The 20,291-nt window shown below is 40.4% G+C and overlaps 1 protein-coding gene across 1 annotated transcript; it reads left to right on the plus strand.

Annotated features, from left to right (window-relative positions):
* Positions 1-376: 376 nt before the first annotated feature.
* Positions 377-19,401, plus strand: LOC125237652 (chymotrypsin-1-like). The gene is made up of 8 exons (XM_048144780.1): positions 377-521; positions 10,525-10,714; positions 14,986-15,088; positions 17,065-17,241; positions 17,722-17,813; positions 18,219-18,282; positions 18,704-18,850; positions 19,272-19,401. Exons 1-8 carry the CDS (start codon positions 392-394, stop codon positions 19,383-19,385), a joined length of 1,017 nt encoding a protein of 338 aa, XP_048000737.1. The 5' UTR covers positions 377-391; the 3' UTR covers positions 19,386-19,401.
* The last annotated feature ends 890 nt before the right edge of the window (positions 19,402-20,291 follow it).

Raw genomic sequence — 20,291 nt, forward strand, 5'->3', positions numbered from 1 at the left:
ATTATATTTTTCATGTGTTTTTGCTGACAACAATACTTACGTGGAACCATCCATTAGTAATATCGCTAGTAATTTAGTAGATATATTAGATGTCAAAGGAGCAGAAAATCCAAAATTGAATGAGTTAAGAGAAAAACTAAAGACAATAGACAAATATGTTATTGATAAAGACAAGATGGCGGAACTGTTATTAAATGAAAGTAGAGATTACAGCTTAAATGAAACAAATTTCTACGAAGCATTGAATGATAACGATGGTTTCAGACTATTACAGAGCGGGGAACCTAAGAATCTATATTTGAAGTTAAAAGAAAAAATCAATCGTGATGATATACTTAAAATCTTTTCCGATAGAAACTCGGAAAGAATTATACAATCATATAGAAGGTCAATGAATATGAAGGAGGAAGTACCTGGACTTGAAGAGGAACTAATAGAAGAGGTGGCCGATAAAATGTTAGGAGAGAAGCTAACGGATGATCATAAGTTTGATGATGATAATTCAACCAGTATTTACTGGGGTGAGTCCAGTCTTTGATTTGAGGATAAGTCAAATATTATTGGTCGGCAAGAAAAGGCAAAAACTACAGAAAGCTATTGTTTTCTAAAGCAATATTTGTTCGTCCCAGCCGATAGTTTTTGGGATGTTTGCTTAAATATATTAGTTTCCCTCTATTTTGTATTCATTCTATATACACGAACGCTTTTATGCAAGTACAGTAATTACTGTGGGCTATTTTTAACCCCCGACGCAAAAACGACGGGGTGTTATAAGTTTGACGTGTCTGTCTGTCTGTCTGTCTGTCTGTCTGTCTGTTTGTCTGTTTGTCTGTCTGTGTGTGTGTCTGTCTGTGGCACAATAGCTCCCGAATGGGCGAACCGATTTCTATTTAGTTTTTTTTGTTTGCAAGCTGAGTTAGTCGGGAGTGTTCTTAGCCATGTTTCATGAAAATCGGCCCACTATGTCGCGATCGGGGGTTTTTTCAAAATTTTATTTTTGTGGTTATACCACAGTGACATTGACACTTGACACTGACAATTATGTGCCTATTTCTGAGTTGATAAGTAACATTGTTACTCAGCGTCAATATTTCCTTGTTGAACAGGCAATGGACGGCAAAGTGTCACTGTCGGGCGACAATTGTCACTATTATCACTATTCTTAAATAGGCCACTGGTGACTGGTAGAAAATGCCATGTAACATTAAGTTCGACCTTTGTAACTGCATATTCTACTATGCATTAAAATTTAAATTTATAAATGCCTTGGTATACGTGAATACAAATATCTGAACACAAATTGATTATTATGAGCATGTGACATAGCTATGTCACCAGCGCGCCATGTCATCACAGCGGCGCGCCCCGCGCGGAATCGAGCCCACCGGCAGCGCACGGCGCAGTGGAGGGGATCGCCGGCCGACCATATTTAAGTGCGCGCAGCCAGTGCAGCGCCCCTTTCCGTCCCCGTCGCTTCACGGCGACGCTCCCATCCACTTATCCTCCAACAACCAAGGCCGGGGTGACCATTACGCGCCTAGGCCGGGTTGATATCCGATCACCAGCGAATTCCCAAACCAGGGCCGGGGTGACCATTACGCGCCTAGGCCGGGTTACCTATATATCCTATCTCTCCCGTGATCAGGGCCGGGGTGGCCATTACGCGCCTAGGCCGGGTTACGATTCCTACCCTCTGAAACCCTCCTACCTTATTTTATCTCCCCCGTGATCAGGGCCGGGGTGACCATTACGCGCCTAGGCCGGGTTACGGTTCCTACCTCCTGACCCTCGATAGGTCCCTGTAGTTGTAGGCCCTTCCGGCGCACCCTAGATTGATTCCGTTTAACCCCGGCCGGCCGGGGAAGGTTAGATATAGCATAGGATAAGCCGCGTTACCGCGATAGTATTAAGGTTATTTTGTGTGTGTGAATAAACGGCATAAAAGCCCGATTAGTTAAGTGAAACCGGTGTTTCTCTCTATTCGCCTTGCACCCCCTTTCTCCCACATCTGAGACTAGCTCGGTAAAACCTCCCAGGCCCATCAGGCACGGAGGATATGTGAGTCCTGCGCAGGCAGAACATCACATTTGGCGCCCAACCGAAAAACTCACAATTTAGGAGTCTTAGGAGACTCGGGAGAAAGGATAGCCAGTAACAATAGCTCATTTAGTTCCCGCGACGCATCCCGCCCGCCCGCATAAAAGTAAAATACCGTCGCGATTCGGTCACCAGTAAATACCGTCAATTACAAGATCCATACCGCTACAAACTAAATCCCAACGCGTCGCTACAGGAGAACACCGCAAGAAACCGTTTACGAAATAAAGTACATAAATGTCGACATCCTGGATCTACAACTTAAAGAAACCAGAGCTAATACAAGAGGCCGAGAATAGGAATATCTCAACGACTGACCTTACAGTCGAACAGATACGAAAACTGCTAGTAGAATCCATAAAGACCTCAGACGAGTTCAAAACACCAGAAAAAGGAAAACCCTTAAAGATGGCAGAGGACGAAGGAAAAATGAATGCAAACAAGTTGACCAAACTAATCCGGGAGTGGAACCTGTTGTTCAAAGGATACGACGACGCCGAGGAGTTCGTAGAAAGACTGGAGGAGTTTATGAGAGCGAGCAGTATAGACAAGGAGGAAATACTACCCGCGCTCCCGCGTATAATGCAAGGGAAAGCCTTAGCGTGGTATAGAAACCACACCGATTCATTCCAGAGCTGGGACCAGTTCCTAAAACTCTTCAAACTGTACTACTACCCTAGTAATTACGAGGAGAACCTAATAGTCAAGATAGCAGCAAGAAAACAAGAGTTCGGAGAAAGTTTCATCGATTACTTGACTGACCTGCAGACATTAATGCGAAGATACGGGAAACTCACCGAGAAAGAAAGACTACATAGGATACATGAAAACATGGAAAAAAATTACAAGCTCTACATAAAGAAAAAGGACTTCGAGAACCTCACCGATCTGGTAAAACTGGCAGCAGATTATGAGGACATACACACACCGAGGTACAGTCAACTCCGGTACCGGAACGCCAATACTGAGCGCGATAACCACGAAGGGACGAAGATACACCCAAAATACGACCCAAAGACATGCTGCTGGTCGTGTGGAAAACCGGGCCACGACACGAGAGAGTGTCGGGCAAAGAAACGCATGTTTTGCAGTAGCTGCGGCACATTGGGGGTACTCAGCACGAATTGCTGTAAAAAGAAGAGCGAGTGGGGAAAACCACAGCCAATAGGAGCCGCCGTCGACGAGGACAACGGTGACAATAGGCAGTTCATCGACATGTCCATAAACGGAACAACGTACAGTTGCCTAATAGATACAGGATCAACTCACACGTACATAAATGAAACGGGATATAAAGCGTGCAAAGAAAAGAAAAGCCAAGAGCAAGAAACAAAACGAAGGATCATCCTCGCAAACGGCACAAGAGCTCAAGTACGGACAAGCATACGAGTAGAAATAGAGATAAAAAAGATAAGGCTCCAACACTGGGTGCGTGTGATGCCCATGGCATCAGCCATAATCATAGGGATGGATTTGCTAACAAGATTAGGTGTGAAAATCACGTGGCCTAGTACACAGGATGAAACAAACAGCCACCATGATGAAGCACAAGGATCAACACCATGCCAGGCAACGGCACATCCAGAAACAGAGACTCCAAAGCCGCGAACAGTAACAGAACTAGTAATTGACCCACAACAACAAAAGTTAACGGAACCGCAAAAAGCAGAATTGGAAGAAATACTAAAAACCGAATTCAGGAAATGCGACGCCAGCCCGAAGGGAAATACATGCGTCCAACATAAGATAAGGATGAAGCATAACGAGACCGTCAAGCAGAAATATTACCCCAGGAACCCCAAGCAACAACAGTACCAATTCGACATAAGATATAGAAACGGAAAGCAGAACCAGGTAGCGGACGAATCATCATGGAGCCCAGTATACGCCAGCCAGCCAACGCTGCTGCACAGCGCAACAGCCAGTCAAGGCTGGTACGGAAGAAAATTACTACAAACACAAAATTATCCAGATACAACACAAGAATACCGCGTCGAAGGGGAAAACTATACAGAAAAATAATCAACCGAAAAAGCAACACACATACGGATCCAGACACGGAATGGAAATTATGTGTACCGGAGGCCAGGAGGTCACAGATAATGGGGCAATACCATGACACGCCGAGTGCCGGACACCTAGGCATAGCTAAAACCACTAGAAAAGTTATGCAACGATATTACTGGCCCGGAATGCAACGTGAAATATACAAATACGTAAAAAAATGCAACGTCTGCCAGAAACGTAAAGCAATGCAACAAAACACTCGAAACCATGATAGCAATAGGTATATGACAAAACCACAACGGGATAAATACCTATCGGAATTTAACTTCGCCCTAAACACGCCAATTCATGAGTCGACCAAATACACTCCAGCATTGGCCAAGATACCTACGAAAATTTATACATCCCATTTCATAGGTACCAACAACCAACCGGCGGCAATAATATCATAACCAGCGACAAGCTAAAACGGACCGTAACGAGTTACAAATAAGACGCAACTTACGAAAAGGTTCAAAATACCTAAAACAGAAACCGAAGCGTCTCCAGGACAGTGCAACACATGGAGAATTTACACCACCGATGCAACCAGCAAATAACACAAAACCTCGAAATCATATTTTTGCAGTTAGGTCAAGGAAAATATTTGGATATTTACCTAAATAAAAGTTATCACAGTAAACAAATAACTAAAGTTTAGAAACGAATCGATATCGCATCACGAGTGTTTCAACCGAAATGTACCTATCCTTATTTTAAAAGTAAATAGTTTTGTTTTAACTACCGTCACCGACTTAATGTCTATTCTTAATTATAAGTATACCCATAACGAAATACCAAGTAAACGTATACATGCGTCGCTTACTAGTAAAGCAAATATTAGAAGTCATACCTAATTTTCAGAAACATAACTTACCTACATAGTTACCTACTTATCAACATATAAAGGGGACCAATAGGGCCCCCAAATTTCAAGTGCTAAGATCTAGATTAACGGTGATTTTTCCCCAGGTAAAAATCTCCAGACGAAGAGGGGGTATGTGACATAGCTATGTCACCAGCGCGCCATGTCATCACAGCGGCGCGCCCCGCGCGGAATCGAGCCCACCGGCAGCGCACGGCGCAGTGGAGGGGATCGCCGGCCGACCATATTTAAGTGCGCGCAGCCAGTGCAGCGCCCCTTTCCGTCCCCGTCGCTTCACGGCGACGCTCCCATCCACTTATCCTCCAACAACCAAGGCCGGGGTGACCATTACGCGCCTAGGCCGGGTTGATATCCGATCACCAGCGAATTCCCAAACCAGGGCCGGGGTGACCATTACGCGCCTAGGCCGGGTTACCTATATATCCTATCTCTCCCGTGATCAGGGCCGGGGTGGCCATTACGCGCCTAGGCCGGGTTACGATTCCTACCCTCTGAAACCCTCCTACCTTATTTTATCTCCCCCGTGATCAGGGCCGGGGTGACCATTACGCGCCTAGGCCGGGTTACGGTTCCTACCTCCTGACCCTCGATAGGTCCCTGTAGTTGTAGGCCCTTCCGGCGCACCCTAGATTGATTCCGTTTAACCCCGGCCGGCCGGGGAAGGTTAGATATAGCATAGGATAAGCCGCGTTACCGCGATAGTATTAAGGTTATTTTGTGTGTGTGAATAAACGGCATAAAAGCCCGATTAGTTAAGTGAAACCGGTGTTTCTCTCTATTCGCCTTGCACCCCCTTTCTCCCACATCTGAGACTAGCTCGGTAAAACCTCCCAGGCCCATCAGGCACGGAGGATATGTGAGTCCTGCGCAGGCAGAACATCACAAGCATAAAACATGTTCAGATTTTTTTTTCTCGTAGGTAAGTATGAGTAAGATGTAACTAGTTGAGATTGTAAGTAGGTATGTGTGTACTGAATTACACCGTGTCCAATAAGTTTGAATACAGCACAAATAGCCAATAAAACAAAATGAACAAATAGTTACTACATTATTATTATATTTTATGAATGGCACTCTTATTTACTACATTCACAACAAATGTTTTGGAATAACTCCAGCATTAACTTGTTTACCAGCCTCAAACGCTTCTCAAACGGATCACACGCGGCACGCACCGTTTTCTTCACATTTCATCCCAAATACTCTCAATAATCTTTTTGAAATGATCTAGGTTTATGATTTTATAAAAATTTAGTCTTCAAAGCATGTATGACCATACAAAGTAGTCTAATACGCCTAAACCTGGAGGCCTGGGTGGCCACTCATGTTTCGGATAAAAAACTGCCAAATTAGTCTGAAACTACGCTAGAATACCATTTGCCGAATGTGCTGGAGGTGCGTCTTGTTGGGACACATGATACTCATTCCCAAGCATCCTTTTTAACTTTAAGGCATTTTTTTCTCCAAAACCTTGGTTTTAAAGAAAAAAACGTTGATTTTTAACGCTTTTATCTGTAAGTACTGAAGGTAGTTTACCTCGCTTACATACTGCATCCCACACCTGGGCCGATGGTGAGCTCTGGAACCTAGGCACATTTTTCTAGTTGCCCGGAACGTTATCTATCCTCGGTACCCATAATAGTTTATTTTGGACACGTGGCGTCTGTTTTATCACATACAGATTCTGCTCATAAAAAATAACTCGTCACCTGCGTGCCGAGCAAGTATTTTGTTGGCACTTTACCTCTTTGTTTTTCTTAGACACTTCGGAAATTTCATGAACTTTGTGCTTGTATTTTATTAAAAGGAATATACTCTTCAGTTTAAATAAGAATTTGATGGCCTGTGATCCCTATATCTTTAGAACTGAGGTAAAATGTGAGTATTCGGACTTATTGGACACGGTGTATAATAATGATAAAAGTTCATTTAATTTTTTTTGTACCACGTCGCTGGCAAACAGGTACACGGCCCGGCTGATGGAAAGTGGTCACCGTAACCTATCCATTAGAAACTTGTGCACTCCTTTTTTGAAGAACCCCATACTGTAGTTCATCTGGAATACCTCGGCAGGGATCAGTTCGTTCCACAGCCAGAGCGTCCGCGGGAGGAAATTCCTCTGAAACCGCACGGTGCGCGACCATTTAAGTTGCAAGGTGTGTGAATGAGCGCCCTCTCGATGGCGAGCGGTGCGATGATGAAAAGTGGCCGTTGGCATCATGTCAAACAGTTCTTTAAGTTAATTTCATAAAATTCCGTTGAAAGTAACAGTTTTGATTGCTTTCAGTAGAATGTCATGCTTTAGTAACATCAGAATCAGTGACTAATTCCAATTAAAAACTTTATCCAATTAAAAGTTCTACTTGTTATAAAGTTCAGTGTTAGTCAATTTACGTATAAATTTATTTGTCCCATTAAAGTTAATATAGTAATATAAACTATTTGTCTGTTCCTCAGTAACCATTACATTAACCTCTAAATTTAGTTGTCTGGAAGAGATCGCTCTTCAGCGATAAGGCCGCATGTTGTTTACCTCTGTAATAAAATTTATTATGCTGTCGAGTTCATATACACACATACATATTACATGTACATTTTTTCACCATATTGCAACAAATTAAGGTGAAGAAATGTACACATATTTGTGAACTCGACTGTAATGTGTGTTCCTATGTACATTTCTGAGGTTATGCAATAAAGTGTAAATTAAATTTCTCTGGCATATTTATACGTTTTCATCACACCCGCACTTTAAATGTGCTATTGCACGCAGGCGGAGCGCGAGTTATAGAAAAATCGTTCTCCCAAGGGAATAATTAAATTTCTTGTACCGTACTTAACTTTTTTACATCAGTTTACATGTTTTTTACATTGCGAGTGTGATGAAAAACATTGTGTGTAACTCGGGGAGTATGAATATTACAAACTCGAGTCTCTAAATCGCTCCGGCAAGCCGTCGCGATTTAACTTACTCTCGTTAGTAATATTCAACTTCCTCCCCTTGTTGCACAATGTACAATTGTCTGCTGAGGAAGTAATGGTGCTCACATGTATTATACTCTATTATAAAATGTTAAAAAGATTAATATAACAGAGAAAACACGATAGTATCTATAGTGTTTTATCACGCTTGACCTAACTTGTCACACATGTTAAGTATGTATAAGGTACAGCGGGACAAATCTCGACTGGGGGGCAATTGTAACTGATCCATTTTTTCCATTATTGCACTATGATGTTGAGTTCTACATGTATCCACTGAACATGCCTACCATATATAACCGGAGGAAACCCTATTTGATAATGCAAACATTGTAAAACATGGAAAAATGTACCAGTTACATTTGCCCCCCAGTCGAGATTTGCCCCGCTGTACCTTATATAAAGCCACATAAAAAGGAATACAGAATTTATTGGTAAATAAGTACATTTACAAGTCATTCAGTTCATTACAAAAAATAAACAATATTGTCAACAATAATAAGTTAATGAAATGAAATGAAATGAAATATTTTTCAGTACAGATGGTGTTTTTTTTTACGCACTAGTGCGAGAAGTGGTTCATTATATGCTAGGTCGAAACTTTGGAGGCTCATCTGTACTGAAAAACGTCGTACGATACACGTGCGAAAAGGAAATTCGAAACTCGTGTCGATTTAAAACACTCCCTTCGGTCGTGTTTTAATTTATCGCCACTCGTTTCGAACTTCCTTTTTTACGCACTTGTATCGTAATGTACTATTATTGTGTGTTGAGTTTAGGTTACAATGGTTGCAGGTTATCCTCCAAACCCTACCACGCTGGTATACACACATTATTTAGTTCCACATAACTACTAAATTACTCAACTAAAGGTACTTTAGGTATTAAATTATAACAATAATAAGTTAGATATCGTTTAGGTCCTAGGATTAGTAGGATTATGGATCAATGATAATTTTTCATAAACAATTTAAATTCGTCAATCGAATAAAAAGCCTTTTCGATAAGCAACGAAAATAGGGATATAATTTATTCCAAAAGTAACACAAATCTGCTCAGACAAATTCGTAAGCAAATAACTAAATTAAAAATAATGAATCAAAAAGTATCATCAGAAACTTTCTACAACAGAAGTTACAACTGCCGAGTGCTTGTCTTTGAACTTCTAATTGACAAAGACACATCCATTGGAACTCGATTGGCCAATATTGATGTTACCGAAACTTCTCGCCATTGGATACGACGTATTGTTTTAGGAGTCGTTTATTCTTCGTTTGATTACGGAGCACTAATAAATAGATGGTTTGGAGGGAAACTTTTAAACGTGTAAATTCTTAGGCATATCAATGTGGTGATTAGTATCGGATTGATCATTTAATAAATTCTGTAGAAAAGTGCATTCTGGAGAAACAATGTTTTCCCCTCACTAGCTCGGAAACACGCGTTTTATCCTTTAATGCCAGCGGGTAAAAACGCATTTTATCCACTAGCGGATAAAGTAATTTGACCTTGAATATAGTCAAATTTTATGCTTTAAAATTGATAAAAGTGGGTTAATCTAGTGATGAATATGATTTACAACATGTGGAATTACAGGAAGCAGTGATAAACGCGTTATATGCGTTGTACTTTCCTCGCTATAGTGAGGGTAAAAGTTTTGTGTTACACATGGGTGCAAATACTGCAAATCTACAACTAGCACCCTTGTATAACAGATAACTATTACATAATAGCTCTTCAGTCTCTTTATTATTCCACTCAATTTTTTTCCTCTTAGTTTTGAAACATAAACTCATATATTCTTCCTTAGGACTCAAACTATTCACCTCCCATACTTCATTTATGTGATAAACTGTTATAATAAGCTTTGAAATCGCAAATTCTCTCTCTTATTAATGGTTATTTGTTTTACAAGGGGGCAAAGTAGTTGTTTAACCGCACGTGCCAATATTGAACCGTGAGCGTAGCGAGTGGTTCAAAAACTGGAATCTTGAGCGTTGCGAGGGTATCAAGGCACGAAGTTTCTTTGCCACCGAGTGAAACATAAAATTTTTCACCACACCAACACGAACAAAATACTGACTATAAAACATCAAAATAAATGAAATACATAAATTTATTTAACATTTATGATTCAAAATCATCATTTATAGGTAAAATCTAGTAGCAAGACTAAGACATCGAGTTGAAATTTGTATGAAATTAATTTGCCCCCTTTTGGATAAGCCTTTACCAGTTGGTGTGGTGAAAAAACACTGGCTGGTAATCAGAACAAATTTTAAATCTTTTTATGTTATGAAAGATAATTAGTAAACGGATCGCCTGATGGTAAAATATTACCACCGATCATAATCACCTTTAAGTGTAAGGCCTCAGTGGACGCTCGAAGCGGAGCGTCAGCAGGACACTTGAATGAGCTTCAATAATTATTTGACGTGCACGCCCCCCCCCCCCCCCCCCCCCCCTGTACGCCCAATATAAGCATGTACTCAGGCCTTACTCTCCGTTTTCAGATCCAAAACCAGAACTAGAAGACCTGAAAGAGTACCACAGTCGTTCTGGCCGACGGATTTATAAAGGCGAGCGGACTGTTATCCAGAAGTACCCCTTCATGGTCTCCATACACATCATGGGTCGCTTCTGGTGCGGCGGAGTGCTGTATTGGCATGATTTGGTGCTTACTTCTGCGGCCTGCTTGCAACTGTGAGTGCATGATGATATTACACGCGTAAGAAGACCTGGGTTCAATCCCCGGCTAGACCATCGACGGATTTGGTCGCTTTTGGGAATTTTCTCGAAAGATTCGAAACCTTTTTTTTTCATAATAGGTAAATTTAATGTTTTTCCTACTCAGAATCACGAGCCCTTTTGATCCCACTACGTAAAAAAAGCGTCCCAAATTTTATTTTTCCATTTCGTTACCATTTTTCAAACACTTTGTACAGCGGTTACAAAGTGGAAAGTACCTATGCAAAATAATAGAAAATTTTGGGACCATTTTTTTCCCCCTGTTTTTTGTCCTAGATCGAAACGGCTCGTGATTTTGAGTAGGAAAAACATAAAATTTACCGACCTCAGAAAAAATATTTTTGGTGATTGTTCTCGCGAAAATCTTTTCGTTTGTGTTTGGTATTTATTTCCGTATATGATACTACAGGTTTAGTGTTTCAAATATAGTATATAGGATTTGTGGCAACAATTTTATATTTAACGATGAGTATTTGCAATTAAATCAGTGCTATTTAGTTAGCATTATGGGCTAGGGTGACACTTCATAATACACCATTCTCCCACCTTAATAATGAAATTAGCTCTGCTCACCATAACACTCTTATTAGCTAAAGCAGTCAATCATAGCTACATACAGGCAGAGCACATGAAATTCAACCAGTCACCTATACTGTGGAATATAGATATTTTGTCTTGTAATTGATTTCTAGACTATTTCTATTCAATTCCATTTGTTTAACGTATTTCAGAAAAACAATAGTATCTGATTCAACCACCGAATGACCAATTCAATTTACGTATGATCCCTTTATTTATTTTCAATCAAACCTCATGTTATTGCCCTTTTATTGAAAACTAGCTTTTACCCGCGGCTTCGCTCGCGTTAGAAAGAGACAAAAAGCAGCCTATGTCACTCTCCATCCCTTTAGCTATTTCCACCTAAAAAATCACGTCAATTCGTCGCTCTGTTTTGCCATGAAAGACGGACAAACAAACAGACACTAACACTTTTTTTTATGGGATAGGAGGCAAACGAGCAGACAGGTCGCCTGATGATAAGCGATCACCGCCGCCCATGGACACCCGAAACACCAGAGGTGTTGGAGGTGCGTTGCCGGCCTTTAAGATGGGTGTACACTCTTTTCTTGAAGATTTGGGTCGTATCGGTTCGGAAATACCGCAGGCGGCACTTTCCCATTTCTAATATTAGTATGGATTACTGTATGGATAATTCATTCAGAAGACAAGGAGCATGCCATAAAAGTTGATACCGTAGTCCCGTACAAACGTGAAAATTCTGAAAATCGACTGGTGTAAGAGGCTCTGAAATGAAATGAAATGAAATGAAATATTTATTTTCCAAGTAGGCATATTACAATGCGCTTATGAACGTCAAATAAAGCTACGCCGGCTCTAACCCTACGCCTCAGCCTCGAGAAGATTTCAGTCTCCCCTCAGTTGGAGGGGGGTATCCACTATGGGACCGGCAAGAAACTCGGCGGGCCACTTCTTTTCAAAACATTACATCTTATAATTAACATGCATTAAAAAACGAGATACAATTTAGTCAGCAAAAGTATTCATCAAAAAAAGAAATATTAAATTAACAGATTAGGTACCTACTCTGTGGAAATTCATTTCAATAGAGTAGGTACCTAGTCTGTTAACCTACTCTCTGGCAAAGCTACTAGGTCACAGGTTCGAGTCCTGCCGGAGGTAGGAATTTTTACATTTTTCCTTTAACAGAAGAGGATCTTTTTCTAAGGAATTGTGAAGAATTGTGCACAGAAAAATGATCGCCTGCTTTAAACTCCGAAATAAAATCGCAAGTCACAAAATATAATGCGTTTGTACGGGACAGTCCATGGAATGCTCCAAAACATTTTAATAAAAACATTGATTCTATATCCCATGAATACTAACTAGGCTAAAGAACTTTGTCTAAGGAATAAATTCGAACTTAATAAATTCTTTTTCACCACACCAACTGGTAAAGGCATTCTTTGCTATTCGAAAACAGATAGCAAAATTGCATTTTATCCACAAGGGGGCAAAGTAATTTCATGCAAATTTTAACCCGATGTCTTAATATGTCTGCTAGATTTTACCCTATAAATGATGATTTTGAATCAAAAATATTGAATAAATTGATGAATTTGATTTATTTTGATGTTTTATAGTCAGTATTTTGTTCGTGTTGGTGTGGTGAAAAATTTTGTGTTTCACTCGGTGGCAAAGTTTGTTTAACCTTCGTGCCTTGATACCCTCGCAACGCTCAAGATTCCACTTTTTGAACCACTCGCTACGCTCGCGGTTCAATATTGGAATCTTTCGCTTGCTCAGGTATCAATATTGGCACGTACGGTTAAACAACTACTTTGCCCCCTTGTAAAACAAATAACTATTAATCTGATAAAGTTACAAGTTAATTAAGGTCTAAGCTGAAAAGTTCTTATAGACCGCGGGGCAAGCGAAAATTTCGTCAATCATCGCGCCCCGCAAGATCGTATACTTAATCATAGATTAAATATAAGATCATACCATCCCATACATTAAAATTAAAATACGACCGCCTAAGAACGCGCATACACTACACCACACATAGATGGCACCATAAAAAATGCCTTGTTGCCATCGATTATTTGCAGATTGGCGTTAAGTGTCACTTTTGACATAGATTTATGTGTGATACTATACAGCACGACCACGGATGATTTTATTAATTCTGATGCGGTACAAATTCACGAAAAAATATGTACTTTTTTGTACTGACGTTTAATAAAAATGTACCCTTATGATTTTGGAGTTTCGACATAGGGCCCGTGGTCGTGCTAGGTAGGTACTCCCTGGCACGACCACACTATATTTAATGAGATTTTAAATTTCTGTTGCAGTACAAATTCACGAAAAAAAATGTACTTTTTTGTACTTACCTTTTTATAAAAAGTACCCTCATGGTTTCGGAGTTTCGACATGGGTTGTGGTCGTGCTAGATAGGTACTCCCTGGCACGACCGCACTAAGTTTTTCGCTCGCCAATACGCAAGCGCGATAGAGATAGATATCTACTAGCGCTTCGTTTCGTGAGCGTTTCGTGAGCGATTGTGTCATTCGGCTAGCCACCCTGAATTAATAAAATCATCCGTGGTCGTGCTGTATAGTATCACACAGATTTATGGCTCCAATAAAAGAATTTTTTTTTGTGGCGCCATCTATGTGTGGTGTAGTGTATGCGCGTTCTTAGGCGATCGCATTTTAATGTATTGGATGGTATGATCTTCTTTTATTTAATCTATGATTTTACTACGTATCCCGTTCAAGGCTCGGGGTCTATTACGTCTTGGACGTGGTTACGATCCCAAGGGACAGACCAGTCTTATTTCGACGTTGTTAAGTGCTTGGAGACGTCTTCCACGTTTATTAGTTTTTTGCTGACTTTATCTCGACTGCAATAGCTTATATAAGCTTTGAACTAGTTTTATATTCCAGACAACAGAATTTTTACCTGAAGTCTGCTATGTCTGTGTCCTTCCACGTCCCTGCGTCAATTTTCTTTTTAAATTATTTGATTATAAATGGGCTTACTCTTGGCCACAGACTAGCCAAAGGCAAAGACGTGGCCTACGATGGAGTGAGCTCGCCCAGAAGATGCCTGTTCACTCTCAATTTTGAAGCGTTACTCGTTAACATATTTTATACTATTATATTTCAAATTGCAATTGAATTTTTGGATTTAAAAATGATCACTGCAACAGCTTGCAGTTAATTTTATACCTAGTATAATGTAATTAGTTGTGTACATCTGTTTTAATTTCACGTTTATCACATATAAAATATATAATAGAATGCTTCGTTGGATTACCGGGTGAATTATTGTCAGAGCTCAATACAAATTACAACTGCGTATTATGAATGAATGAATGAACATTCCAGGTATAAATAAATAAATATTGGTAAAACTAACCGGTTGGATTTATTTCAACCCCTTTTTGCCAAGAGTGGCACTGAAACTTAGTAGTTCGCGTGCTCTGCCTACCTCTTTATGGGATACAGGCGTGATTATATTTTTTTTAGTATGAATAGGTAGACGTTTGACCACGATCACACCTGATGGTAAGTGATGATGCGGTCTACCGTGGAGCACGCTTACCTATGAGATACCTATTTACTCTTGCTTTAAAGATACCTAGATTGTATGTATGTATGGTAAAACTAATAACGATAGTGATCATCGATTTTCCACAGTATGCATAACAATCGATTCTTCCGGGAAAACCCGCGCGTGCTCCAGGTGCGCATAGGCAGCAACCACAGCAGGATCAGCGGAGAACTTGTCGACGCACAAGAGGTAACCAATATGGCGTCACTCGATGGTTTAAGACGCTACAGGAGCGAAAATGCTAAAATGGAAAGGAACCATTTCAATTTAGGAATTTTACTTAAGTATACTAGTGTTTTTAACTAAATTTATCGAAAAAAAATGTTCTTTCAGAATAAGTCAGTTAAAAGATATGGCGAAAAAATCTTTAAAAACGGGGTTCCGCTCTCGACTGTTTCCTCCTTCAAAACTTAATCAATCGTAACGAAGTTTGAGAATCTGAATAACAATGAAATTATCTGTGTCGGACCGTTTAGCTTTTTTGGCTAATTGTTACCAAATTTGAATAACACACCTTTTTTGCGCCATAATCAATAAGGCCGTTTTTGAAAATTTTTGATGGGCTCTAGCGTCTTTAGAAATAAGAATATAAAAAAAATCAAAACGGTCCGACACAGATAAAAATAATAATAATCTGCGTTGATAAAAATTGTGATCTTCTTCAAAAATCAGAGAGAAAATAGTCGAGAGCGTTTGTATGGAGAATTGACCCCTCCTGTATCGTCTTAAGATTTTATTATTTCAATACTTACAGTTCATGGGTATAATTATATTGTTTGCGTTATAGACTTACCTGCAAAAGAAAAATACACGTATATAAGTGGATTAAAATATCGACATTGTGTCAGACAGATTGGAAATTTTGGAAATTGGGTAATCAAAATTTGATTAATAGAAAGAATTTAAATTCTGATCCATTTATTTAACCTTTGGGAGTCAATTACCGGACGATACTAACTTTTGATGTTGTAATTTCACAGATGATTTTTTAAAACGAATGTAATAAAAATGAAATAAGCCGCTATTTTCAGAATTAAGTATAAATCGATGAACACCAAAAAATTTCAAATTAATCCTGTTAGAAACAAAAATGTTGGAAACAAAGTTTAGTATTTCGTCACTACTTTGAAAAAATCTCGTATCTCACGCTGCTACTTAAAGTTAAAACGCAGTAAGTCTATATGCATTCCATACATACTTACTACAATTTTCTTTTCATTGACAGACGAAGATACAAGTTTTTTTAAAAGTAGTGACGATTTGATGCTGTTGCGCATTCAAGTATACTACTCACAAGGCGCTCACTGTCTGCAGCTTACTGTCCGTGTCCATATATTTAATTTTAAAGTTCGTGTTAAGTATATTCATACTTTATTTTATGCCCGTGGCTTCGCACGAATTAAATTCCAACTCCATACAAACTTCCACCCCCCATGTTAGGGAAGCTGGGGGGGGGGGGGGGTTAGAAAGAGACAAAAAGCAGCCTATGTCACTCCATCCCTTCAACTATCTCCACTTAAAAAATCACGTCAATTCGTCGCTCCGTTTTGCCGTGAAAGACGGACAAACAAACAGACACACACACTTTCCAATTTATAATATCAAAGAGGATCGAGTATTATAGAGAGTTACTGTCAAAGTAAAATGTGTAATCACAGTGCACAGACTGCCATCTCTCGACACAGGTTTAAAACTTTTGAACCTCAGTTTTGACAATTTGGCCCATATTGTTAGCTTAATATTTGTTAAAATGTCAAAATATTAATATGAGCGCCATCTAGCCGAGCGTCCCCCAAAGGTGTAACGCCATCTAGGCCACAACACCTTTTCCTCTAGGGCTTTGAGGTACGTTTTTTTCTTAGAATTTATCCATCTATACGGAGTTACATATGTCTTTGATAATATTAAGTATGGATTGACGATAGAAGCGATTCCATAGACGTATCAAGTTCAAAAGTCTCTATTCTGCTCTATTGGTTTTGGCAGGTATGGATTTTTTTTATATAAATGGGCTTACTCTTGACCACAGACTAGCCTAAGGCAAAGACGTGGCCTACGATGGAGTGAGCTCGCCCAGAAGATGCCTGTTCACAAGGTTGCCGGGTTATATGAGCTCGGAAATATAGCCACCGGCAAGGAATGCCTAAAAGACTCATGATTTCTAGGTATACTTCCACCCGACTTACGACCCACGTACACTAGAGGATAACATCGCCGTCATCCGGTTACGATATCGTATCGCCTTCAGCCATCACCGAGTTCCGAAGATCATCGACATCTCACACTTTGACCACAACCCCGCTGCCTCTGAGGTGCTGATACTAGGGTGGGGTGTTACTAGGGTAAGGTTTTACAAGTATTATACTAGGTTGCGTTTTCCTACGATTCTTGTGTCAAAAAATTACAAAAACTACAGATTTTTTTAGTGACTTCTTAACTGCAGTTTTGAGATTTACCTATTCTAAATATCAACTGACTTAGGTACACAGTGAATTAGAAAAAAAATACAAGATTTATATTTAGAATTGAAATCATTTATTCAGGCAACACATCGATAGATAAACATATAATTACGCCTGTATTCCATAAAGGGGTAGGCAGAGAATATGAACTAGTACGTTTTAGTGCCACTCTTGTCAAAAAGGGGTTGAAAGAAATCCAAATTGAGACATTGCAGACAGGTAAACACAGACACACAGGTCACAGGTAGTGACAGGCAATAGATAAAAAAGGATAAAAGTTGAATAAAGTAAAAAGTAGTACTAATAAACACACAAATAAATACACCTACATGTTAATAGCAAGTAAACGCATGTTGACAGATGTCCAACCGCCTCGCATACGAGCCAGTATTTCTACAACGCAAGTTCCTGCCAGTCTACCCCAACTCTTTTTGCAAGGAAGTCTATGGCGAGTAAGTCTTGTCTACCATATCATCGTCTAAAATTGAATTCAGTCTGTAATTTAATAATGTCAGTTAATCACACAGGCTAACGGCCAAGTTACAGTATTTGGCCTATCGGCGGAAAATTGCCAGTCTGTCGGTGTTTTACAAGTTGCACATAGGGGAGTGTACTCAAGAGCCACACGAGCTTATTCCGCGGTCCCCATTCTACCATCGGACTCTTAGACCCACGAGCGGTTTCCATCCTTAATTGGTAGATATTCCGCGAATTTTCTCGAAGAGCTTTGCTTCTTTTCTTATGCCCTCCTTGGCAGTAGGAGTACAATTCCTTGCAGGAAAACTAACCGACATTGGTCTCGATCCGCAATCTAGAGATCTAAATTGTTATTAATTTTTCTCTAATTTTGATTGCAGTAGGTTTATAAGACAACAGCAATTCTGTGCTGGCACGATAACTACAGGGGAAGGAGCTTGTGATGTAAGTATTACCTAATCAAAATCTAGATGATAACTTTGCTGATCATTTGTCAATCAGTCCTATACTTACTTGAGTTTAATGTTCATGAAAACATAAATACGTAAATAAGTATAACAAACCCACCACCAAAAATACAAAACTCGCCACGCGTTTCACCTCTCTACGAGGCATCCTTAGGAGATGTTGACAGTGTAAGATCCGGCAACTGACTGAGAGAGTTGTGACTCAGTAAGTTGCAGGGACGCAACACATGTAAGCGGATGATTATGATTAATTCTCGTTTTATTCTCATTTGCATGCATATGTTGCGTAAGCACACGGTGCACATACATACATACATACCGCGAGTCATACGTTTGTTAGAAGAGATAACTCTTTTAGCAAAAGCTGTCTACTGTGTTGCCGTTCTTCCTGTCCTTAGCACGACGCCGGAGGTCCAGCCATCTTGTCCGGCAAGTTAGTTGGCATCATATCCTTCGGTCCGACGGTCTGTGGGTACGCTAACGCTCCGACTGTCTTCACACTGGTCGGATCATACGCAGATTGGATCGAGCAAGTCAATGATTCGGTATGTTTTATATGTCACCCGTATAGTTCTTATGTTCTGATGTATTTTTTGACTCAGTTAAACATCGCTGCATGCAAATTATTTTTCTACGACCGTGCACTTAGTTTTTAATAGTTTCCTAGAATAACTTTCGTGAAATTCACACTCTTTCCTGTATTTTGACGCAAAGGTTTGCACTGCCAGCGCAGCTGCCCAAAGCGTTCCTGCGCACGCGCGCAGTATCGTTATAACTATGCATTGCCATGGTGACAGAGCCAAACAATAAGTTTTCAATTTTTTCGTTACTGCGCGGGAAGCCGGCGGGCGCTAGCTTTGGGGAAATAGACTTATATAGGGTTTTAAAGATCTATTCACAACCCTGTAAATGACGAATAACAGTTCGGGAGTAGAAAAAATAAATAATAACATCTCGTAATTCCAGATGCCAGACTACTATCGCTTGGTCGTGCGTTCCACAACGCGCGCCGTCAAACTATCAAACAAGTTCAAGGAGCTGGGCACACCGGTGCCACCTGAAGAGCGGGAGATACTATAAACAACTGAGTTTTATACACCGTGCTTTTTATTTTCTCGTTAACAGAAAACACCCGGTATATCGCACTTAGATTTTTTTAATACACACGGTGCAACATGAGGAAAAATTTTTTTTATATAACTTTCCACATAAAAAGTAAATGCTATTCGTAAAACTGGCACTTAACCCTTAAATGTATGGTGAAGTATATATGCTTCATGTATTTTTGACTCTATTGACATCATGTCAAAATTCAAATTTGAATAAATCTTTGTCAAGGTCATCCTCAATTAAGGGTTAAAATATTTAAAAAAAAACAAAAAAATTAAGGTAGGCTGCGTCAGGGACACAGCCGCGATGGATAACGTGAAACGTTGTGTGGACCACCGCTATTGAGGAGGGGACGTAACTAACTAGCGAAGGCCGCAGGCCGAGCTGCGGACAGACAGTGCTCCCAGGCATAACAATAATAAGTGTCTAAAAAGCGAAGCGGCGGGCCGGAGGCCCAACGCTGAGCTTCAAAACCCAGCGAAGGCCGAAGGCCGGGCTCCGCATAGGGCCGAAGGCCCGGAGCGGCCCCGAGGCCGCAGGCCGAGTTGCGAACAGATAGTGCTCCCACACAGAGTAATAATAAAAGTGTCTAAAAAGCGAAGGGGCGGGCCGGAGGCCCAACGCTGAGCTTCAAACCCAGCGAAGGCGGAAGGCCGAGCTCCGCGTAGGGCCGAAGGCCCGGAGCGTCCCCCAGGTGCTCCCAAGCACGCGAGGCCGCAGGCCGAGCTGCGGACATATATAGTGCTCCTACACAGAGCAATAATAAAAGTGTCTAAAAAGCGAAGCGGCGGGCCGGAGGTCCAACTCCCACACAGAACAATAATAAAAGTGTATAAAAAGTGTACCGCGTGGGAGCACTATCTATCTACAGCTCGG

Source organism: Leguminivora glycinivorella, chromosome 22 (assembly GCF_023078275.1).
Source record: "Leguminivora glycinivorella isolate SPB_JAAS2020 chromosome 22, LegGlyc_1.1, whole genome shotgun sequence".
NCBI classification, from domain to species: Eukaryota; Metazoa; Arthropoda; class Insecta; order Lepidoptera; family Tortricidae; genus Leguminivora; species Leguminivora glycinivorella.